Here is a 9,857-nt window from a genome sequence, read left to right on the forward strand (position 1 = left end):
ATGATGTTGTCAAAACGCGTTTGTAAAAAGAACAAAACATAAATTGATAAAAAAAACACCAATAAATAAAATATAAAAATAATAAAATACTTATTAAATTAAAAAAAAGTAATAAAAAAAATGAAATATAGAAAAATCTAAAAATAAAATTAATATTTGATCATTTAAAAAGTAATAAATAAATCAAATATTGAAAAACTTTAAAAAAAAAGGTATGTGTGGAAAAAAAGACAAGTAAAATCAAAAAGTTATACAATATAAATACAATTTAAGAAGTTTAAGTAAAAAATTGACCAAAAATAATAAAAGGTGTTTGTGAAAACACTTATAAAAAAAAAATACATAATCTAATTAATAAAATAAACATATAAAATAAAGAGATAATAAAAATGAAAAAAAATTCAAAAGATGACAGTACACATCCATGTTGTCTAAAAGGCATTTGTAAAAAAAACAAAAAAAAACATAATTTAATTAATTAAAAACACAAATTAATAAAACATACAAAGAATAAAATCATTATTATATAATAAAAAAGTAATTAAAAAAATAAAATATGAAAAAATCTAAGAATACAATTATTAGGTAATAAAAAAAATTAATAAAAAATTAAATATAGAAAAATCCAAGAATAAAATTATTAGATAATAAAAAAAGTTGAAAATAAGTCAAATATGGAAAAAAATAAAATAAAATGTAAGTGTGGAAAAAAAGAATAGTACAATCAAAAAATTCATAAAACATACATACAATTTAAGAAGTATAAGTACAAATGTGACCAAAATAATAAAAGGCGTTTGTGAAAACATGAATAAAAAAATACATAAATTAATTAATAAAATAAATAAATAAAATATATAGATAATAAAATATATATATGATAGTACACCGCCATGTTGTTGAAAAGGCTTTTATGGAGAAAAAAAAACATAAATAAATACATTAAAAACATGAATTAATAAAATATACAAGGAAGGAAATAATTATTGGATAATAACAAAACTTAAAAATAAATCAAATGTGGAAAAATTAAAAATAAAATGTATGTGTGGAAAAAAAGACAAGTACAAACAAAAATAAAATATACATACAATTTAAGAAGTATATGTGAAAATTTGACCAAAAATAATAGAAGGCATTTGTGAAAACAAAAGACAAGTACAATAAAAAATTTAATAAAATATACATACAATTTAATAAGTATAAGTAAAAATTTGTCCAAAAATGTTAAAAGGCGTTTGCGAAAACATTCATAAAAAATATATAAATTAATTAATACAATAAATAAATAGATGGATAATACACTTTTTTTCATTTAAAATATGATAAATAAATGAATAAAATATGTGCAATGATAAAAATCGTAAAAATACAGTAATATATTAATACAAATATTTTTTTTTTCATTTTTAATAAAAATAAAGATAAATACAAACTATAATGCAGTTAGGGGGGGGAAAGAATGAATAAATTCATAAAAATAAAAAAAATTGATGCAATTACAAAATACAAATACAACAAAACAATTAATAATGACAATTTAAAAAATAGGGAAAACAATAACAAGTTTGTGTTCCCTCCCCACCGTGCAGAGACGAGCAAGAGTGGCCATGGCGAGCAATAACACGGCCAGCATCGCACAAGCCAGGAAGCTGGTGGAGCAGCTGAAGATGGAGGCCAACATCGACAGGATAAAGGTGAGCTTTGGCAGCCACAAAATCTTCCAAGAAGCTCTTAGAGCAGTGGTTCTCAACCTTTTTTCAGTGATGTACCCCATGTGAACATATTTTTAATCCAAGTACCTCCTAATCAGAGCAAAGCATTTTTACTTGGAAAAAAAAGAGATAAAGAAGTAAAATACAGCACTATGTCATCAGTTTCTGATTGACTAAATTGTATAACAGTGCAAAATATTGCTCATTTGTAGTGGTCTTTCTTGAAAAATTTGGAAAAAAAAGATACAACTAAAAAGTGCCTTGTTTTGAGTGTGTTGGTGTTTCCCTGTGTGTTGTGCTTTTAGTTCTTGTCTTGTGCTGTTATTTTGGTGTTTTCCTGTAGCAGTTTTATGTCTTCCTTTGAGCGCTATTCCCCGCACCTGCTTTGCGTTAGCAAGCGAGGCTATTGCTATTGATCTAGTGACACACGCCGATAATATAATTATAATGGGGGACTTTAATATCCATATGAATACCCCATCGGACCCACCGTGCGTAGCGCTCCAGACTATCATGGACTCTCGCGGCTGTGTTGGGTCCATTATGGATTGAACTTTCACAGTATCATGTTAGACCCGCTCGACATCCATTGCTTTCGTCCTCTCCAAGGTTCTCATAGTCATCATCGGGTCATCATTGTCACCGACGTCCCACGGGGTGTGAGTTTTCCTTGCCCTTGTGTCGTAGTGGTTTGTGCAGCCCTTTGAGACACTAGTGATTTAGGGCTATATAAGTAAACATTGATTGACTGATTGATTGAAAGTTGTTGAAAAATAAACAAGTGATTCAATTATAAATAAAGATTTCTACAGATAGAAGTAATCATCAACTTAAAGTACCCTCTTTGGGGATTGTAATAGAGATCCATCTGGATTCATCAACTTCATTCTAAACATTTCTTCACCAAAAAAAGAAATCTTTAATATCAATATTTATGGAACATGGCCACAAAAAATCAAGCTGTCAACACTGAATATTGCATTGTTGCATTTTGTTGTCACCGTTTATCAGAGGTGGCGCTACATTTACTCCGTTACATTTACTTGAGTAACTTTTGGGATAAATTGTACTTCTACGAGTAGTTTTTATGCAACATACTTTTACTTTTACTTGAGTATATTTATAGAGAAGAAACGCTACTTTTACTCCTCTCAATTTATCTACATTCAGCTCGTTACTCGCTACTTTTGTTTTATCGATCTGTTAATGTTTGTTTTCGTTAATGACAGAGCTTCAAAGTAGAATCTACACATGCCTGCGTTTCACCAATCACATGCAGTCACTGGTGACGTTGGACCAATCAAACAGAGCCAGGCGGTCACGTGACCGTCACACGTCGACTCCGACATAAAGTTGAAAAACTTATTGGGGTGTTACCATTTAGTGGTCAATTGTAGGGAAGCTACTAATAAAAGTTTCAATCAATCAATCAAAAGTGTAAAGGATAAAAGACACTTTTTTATTTCAACCGTACTTCCCGTCAAAAGCCTAAAGACTGATCGCACAGTTCCTGTCTTCACAATAAAAGCGCCGCTCCATCGCGCCTGCGTTAACAAAATAAGAGTCTCCTAAAACCAGCGCAAACAAGCTAGCAAGCTACGGAGTTTGCCGCCAACGTATTTCTTGTAAAGTGTATAAAAACCAATATGGAAGCTGGACAAATAAGATGCCAAAAACCAACGACTTTCATGTGGTATTAGACAGAAAAGAGGAACTTTTTTTCTCCTCCATTTGAAAACGTGGACGTCTGATTCCAATCAATGCAAGTCATCAGAATCAGGTAATACACCAACTTATATTCTTGTCTTCATGAAAGATAGGAATCTATATGTTAAACATGCATGTATATTCATTAAAACACCTTTAACATGTCAACAAAAACAGCAAAATAAATAGACATTTTATACTGTATGTATAAAAGTTGGTATAATTGTGTATATATATATACATACATATATATGATATGTGTGTATATGTATATATGAGGTAGAGCACCTCGATTTGGTCATTTATTAAGTAATTGATGAACGTAGAAAAACTTATTGGGGTGTTAACATTTAGTGGTCAATTGTACGGAATATGTACTGTACTGTGCAATCTACTAATACAAGTTTCAATCAATCAATCAATCAATCAATCAATCAATGCCTACTGAGCCTATGGTGCTGTTAAGTTATTGTGGCTCAATGTGCCTTAATTTTTTTTTATTTTAATGTACTATTATTTAATATATATTATTGTTTTAGTTGCTTAAGAGATATTCCTGGCTCTGAATTTGCTCATTGCTATTTTTATGTTTTTGTGCATTATTTGTTGCCGTAATCAGGTTACTCATCAGTTACTCAGTACTTGAGTAGTTTTTTCACAACATACTTTTTACTTTTACTCAAGTAAATATTTGAGTGACTACTCCTTACTTTTACTTGAGTAATAAATCTCTAAAGTAACTGTACTCCTACTTGAGTACAATTTCTGGCTACTCTACCCACCTCTGCCGTTTATGAACTTACTTTCATATTTTGTTGAAGTATTATTCAATAAATATATTTATAAAGGATTTTTGAATTGTTGCTATTTTTAGAATATTTACAAAAAATCTCACATACTTCCTGGCATACCTTCAAGTACCCCAGGGGTACACTTACCCCCATTTGAGAACCACTGGACTAGAGGAGCCACAATAGTCATCATCTGGAATGGACTCGCTCGTAAACTTCTTTAAACTGTTTGTGTGTGTGTAGCATTAAAGGCCTACTGAAAGCCACTACTAGCCACCATGCAGTCTGATAGTTTATATATCAATGATGAAATATTAACATTGCAACACATGCCAATACGGCCGGATTAGTTTACGAAATTGAAATTTTAAATTTCGCGCCAAAATATCTTGCTTAAACGTCTCTGTATGATGACACGTGCGCGTGATGTCACGGATTGTAGAGGACTTTTTGTTCCAGCATTGTTACCAGCTTAAGTCGCCTGTTTTCACAGCGAAATTCCACAGTATTCTGGACATCTGTGTTGCTGAATCTTTTGCAATTTGTTCAATGAATAATGGAGACGTCAAAGAAGAAAGCTGTAGGTGGGAAGCAGTGTATTGCGGCCGCCTTAAAGGCCTACTGAGATTAGATTTTCTTATTTAAACGGGGATAGCAGGTCCATTCTATGTGTCATACTTGATCATTTCGCGATATTGCCATATTTTTGCTGAAAGGATTTAGTAGAGAACATCCACGATAAAGTTCGCAACTTTCGGTGCTAAGACAAAAGCCCTGCCTCTACCGGAAGTCGCAGACGATGACGTCACCCGTTGAGGGCTCATCACATAATCACATTGTTTATAAAGGGAGCCTCCAACAAAAAGTGCTATTCGGACCGAGAAAACGACAATTTCCCCATTAATTTGAGCGAGGATGAAAGATTCATGGATGAGGATAGTGAGAGTGAAGGACTAGGAAAAAAAAGAAAAAAAGACTAGGGCAGTGGGAACGATTCATATGATATTAGACAAATTTACTAGGATAATTCTGGAAAATCCCTTATCTGCTTATTGTGTTACTAGTGTTTTAGTGAGATTATATGGACATCTGTGTTGCTGAATCTTTTGCAATTTGTTCAATGGATAATGGAGACGTCAAAGAAGAAAGCTGTAGGTGGGAAGCGGTGTATTGTGGCCGCCTTAAAGGCCTACTGAAATAAGATGTTCTTATTTAAACGGGGATAGCAGGTCCATTCTGTGTCATACTTGATCATTTCGCGATATTGCCATATTTTTGCTGAAAGTATTTAGTAGAGAACATCCACGATAAAGTTTGCAATTTTCGGTGCTAAGACAAAAGCCCCGCCTCTACCGGAAGTCGCAGACGATGACGTCACCCGTTGAGGGCTCCTTACATAATCACATTGTTTATAATGGGAGCCTCCAACAAAAAGTGCTATTTGGACCGAGAAAATGACAATTTCCCCATTAATTTGAGCGAGGATGAAAGATTTGTGGATGAGGAAAGTGAGAGTGAAGGACCAGAAAAGAAATAAAAAGACTAGGTCGGTGGGAGTGATTCAGATGTTATTAGGCAAATTTACTAGGATAATTCTGGAAAATCCCTTATCTGCTTATTGTGTTACTAGTGTTTTAGTGAGATTATATGGTGGTACCTGTACAACCTGAAGGTCGGCCCCGCACCTTTCTTCAGCACCAGTCGACGGGTGGTGGCGATGCTCATCTCTGCCCTTCGCAAGGGACCATCTTCGAAACACGATCTTTCGAAATGACCGCTGCATAATACACTGTACTTTGTGTGTGTGGTCCAATCCAACCGTGTTCGCTTGACCGCTCTGTTCCATAGTCAAGCTTGACTGTCATCTTTCGAGAATGTAAACAATGAAACACCGGCTGTTTGTGTTGCTAAAGGCAGCCGCAATACACCGCTTCCCACCTACAGCTTTCTTCTTTGACGTCTCCATTATCCATTGAACAAATTGCAAAAGATTCAGCAACACAGATGTCCATAATACTGTGGAATTATGCGATGAAAATCCAACCGTGTTCGCTTGACATCTCTGTTCCATAGTAAAGCTTCACCGTCATCTTTCGAGAATGTAAACAATGAAACACCGGCTGTGTTTGTGTTGCCAAAGGCGGCCGCAGTACACCGCTTTCCACCTACAGCTTTCTTCTTTGACGTCTCCATTATCCATTGAACAAATTGCAAAAGATTCAGCAACACAGATGTCCATAATACTGTGGAATTATGCGATGAAAATCCAACCGTGTTCGCTTGACATCTCTGTTCCATAGTCAAGCTTGACTGTCATCTTTCGGGAATGTAAACAATGAAACACCGGCTGTGTTTGTGTTGCCAAAGGCGGCCGCAGTACACCGCTTCCCACCTGCAGCTTTCTTCTTTGACGTCTCCATTATCCATTGAACAAATTGCAAAAGATTCAGCAACACAGATGTCCAGAATACTGTGGAATTATGCGATGAAAACAGACGACTTATAGCTGGGAACGGTGCTGGAACAAAATGTCCTCTACGATGCGTGATGTCATCATACCGCGACGTTTTAGCATGATTACTCCGCTTTGTATCCTTTTTATGATCTTGTTCCTGTCGTTTTCATGGAACTGTTGTTTTACTTCACCGATGTTTTGTACGGCGTTTTGTCCTTTTATCCATTAAAAAGTGGTTTGTAAATAAAATATACTTACTTACTTACTATAAGTATATTTTTGAAAATGCATTTGCCAACGCTTTCTCATCAGCTCAGGATATTGACATAAAAATTGTTTTTATTTGAGTTGTTTTGATAGTTTTGCGTCATTCTCAGCGCTTTCACATGATTTAAAGTCCTACTGAAATGAGATGTTCTTATTTAAACGGGGATAGCAGCTCCATTCTATGTGTCATACTTCATCATTTCACGATATCGCCATATTTTTGCTGAAAGGATTTAGTAGAGAAGTTCGCAACTTTTGGTCGCTAATAAAAAAGCCTTGCCTGTACCGGAAGTAGCAGACGATGTGCGCGTGACGTCACGGGTTGTGGAGCTCCTCACATCCGAACATTATTTACATACATGGCCACCAGCAGCTAGAGCGATTCGGACCGAGAAAGCGACCATTTCCCCATTAATTTGAGCGAGGATGACAGATTTCTGGATGAGGAAAGTTAGAGTGAAGGACTAGAAGAAGAAAAAAGACGAGGTCGGTGGGAGCGATTCGGATGTTATTAGACACATTTACTAGGATAATTCTGGAAAATCCCTTGTCTGCGTATTGTGTTGCTAGTGTTTTAGTGAGATTATATAGCCATACCTGAAAGTCGGAGGGGTGTGGTGGAGGAGCCAAGAAAGTCACAGCTGCCTTTTTAACAGCTGCTGCAGGAGGACGCAAACTTCGCTCAAGTCTCCGATAAAAGTGAGTGAGTGAGTGAATTATATTTATATAGCGCTTTTTCTCTTGTGACCCAAAGCGCTTTACATAGTGAAAACCAAAATCTAAGTTACAATTAAAACAGTGTGGGTGGCACTGGGAGCAGGTGGGTAAAGTGTCTTGCCCAAGGACACAACGGCAGTGACTAGGATGGCGGGAGCGGGAATCGAACCTGGAACCCTGAAGTTGCTGGCACGGCCACTCTACCAACCGAGCTATACCGGTTGGTTACAAAGCGAAAGCCATTTATCAACAACATCCACAAACGCCGCCGGCTTCTCTGGGCCCGAGATCTTCTAAGATGGACTGATGCAAAGTGGAAAAGTGTTCTGTGGTCTGACGAGTCCACATTTCAAATTGTTTTTGGAAATATTCGACATCGTGTCATCCGGACCAAAGGGGGAAGCGAACCATGCAGACTGTGAAGGCACCATTAATGCTGAAAGGCACATACAGGTTTTGGAACAACATATGGGCCGACTTAATATCACAATGTTCTCATCCCAAAACTTGCCGGTTGACATGTTTGCTTGACCACTCTGTTCCATATTAAAGCTTCACCGCAAACAAAGAAACACCGGATGTGTTTTGGTTGCTAAAGGCAGCGCTTTCCACCAACAGCATTCTTCTTTGACGTCTCCATTATTAATTGAACAAATTGTGAAAGATTCAGCAACACAGATGTCCGAAATACTGTGTAATTATGCGAGTAAAGCCGACGAGTTTTAGTCCGTAAGCGGCGCTGGGATAAAAATGTCCGCTCCAACCACGCGTCATCATTCCGCGACGTTTTCAACAAGGATGCCTCGCGGGAAATTTAAAATTGCAATTTAGTAAACTAAAGCGGCCGTATTGGCATGTGTTGCAATGTTAATATTTCATCATTGATATATAAACTATCAGACTGTGTGGTCGCTAGTAATGGCTTTCAGTGTGTGTGTGTGTGTGCGTGCGTGCGTGCGTGCGTGCGTGCGTGCGTGCGTGCGTGCGTGCGTGCGTGCGTGCGTGCGTGCGTGCGTGCGTGCGTGCGTGCGTGCGTGCGTGCGTGCGTAACTTTAAAGCTAATGAGGTGTGTGTAAATGTGCACTTGCCCAACATAACAGCTGTATGGACAACACTAGTTTCCTTTCGTGACCAGCAGAGCATTTGTAGCACACAATGCGGCCATTTTGCTGTGCTGTGCGTGACTGTAAACGCGTGTGTGTGTGTCGGCAGGTGTCAAAAGCGGCCGCGGACTTGATGTCCTACTGCGAAGCTCACGCCAAAGAGGACCCGCTGCTCTCGCCGGTGCCGGCCTCAGAGAACCCCTTCAGGGAGAAGAAGTTCTTCTGCGCCATCCTGTAAAGACCTGGGACTTGGGGGGGAGGGGGAAAAGGATGTAAACAAAACAAAAAAAAATATAGAAAAGATGTAGAAATCTTCTAGGAGGATGGGAGTAAACCATGGAAGGGGTCGTGGTCGCTTGTTTTTGGGGGTTTTTTTCTGAGAGGTGTAGCATGTTGTAGGTGACCTGGATCCAGGATGAAGACCACGGACTACTCTTCAGGCTGTGATGTGTACAAAACTAGTTCTAATGAAAAGTCTTATTTTGTGGTTTTGTTGCGCTGTTTAAATGTGTGTGTGTGTGTGTGTGTGTGTGTGTGTGTGTGTGTGTGTGTGTGTGTGTGTGTGTGTGTGTGTGTGTGTGTGTGTGTGTGTGTGTGTGTGTGTGTGTGTGCGCGCGCTCAACTCCGGACTAAACTAGACGTTACTTGGTTGCTGAAATGATTATTTTGATCCTTTGGATGCTTTTCCTGACTTGGGTTTCTTTCCCTAACTCTTCTGTGTGCTTCGCCATGGATTTTTGTTGAAGTGGGTTCCAGCGCTGGGAAGTAACTCCGTGAACGGCCATCTCTCTGACCAATGTGATCTCCTCCGTCTCTTCTGACACGCAGAGTCTCCTTTCTACTCTTTGTACAAAAAAAAATAATAATACGCAAAGTAAACTGTGATGTGCTGTAAAAGTCTTCTGGAGTCGTGTGTGATGAGAGTTTCAGGGACATGTCCTCTGTGATTGGTCCAATCAATCAATGTTTATTTATATAGCCCTAAATCACAAGTGTCTCAAAGGGCTGCACAAGCCACAATGACGTCCTCGGTTCAGAGCCCACTTAAGGGCAAGGAAAAACTCACAACCCAGTGGGATGTCAAATTGAATGAATATGAGAA

General features: G+C 37.5%; 1 protein-coding gene across 2 annotated transcripts in view; it reads left to right on the forward strand.

The window, feature by feature from the left end:
- Positions 1–9,655, forward strand: part of LOC133548990 (guanine nucleotide-binding protein G(I)/G(S)/G(O) subunit gamma-2) — a 50,967-nt gene extending 41,312 nt beyond the window's left edge. For both annotated transcript variants that reach the window (XM_061893989.1, XM_061893988.1), the window contains exons 3-4: positions 1,593–1,697; positions 8,865–9,655. In XM_061893989.1, coding sequence (XP_061749973.1) covers positions 1,611–1,697; positions 8,865–8,993 — 216 coding nt within the window. In that variant the 5' untranslated portion in view covers positions 1,593–1,610 and the 3' untranslated portion in view covers positions 8,994–9,655. The remainder of the gene's footprint in view (positions 1–1,592; positions 1,698–8,864) is intronic.
- Positions 9,656–9,857: the final 202 nt, after the last annotated feature.

The sequence above is a fragment of the Nerophis ophidion genome, linkage group LG03, assembly GCF_033978795.1.
Source record: "Nerophis ophidion isolate RoL-2023_Sa linkage group LG03, RoL_Noph_v1.0, whole genome shotgun sequence".
In the NCBI taxonomy this organism is placed as follows: Eukaryota; Metazoa; Chordata; class Actinopteri; order Syngnathiformes; family Syngnathidae; genus Nerophis; species Nerophis ophidion.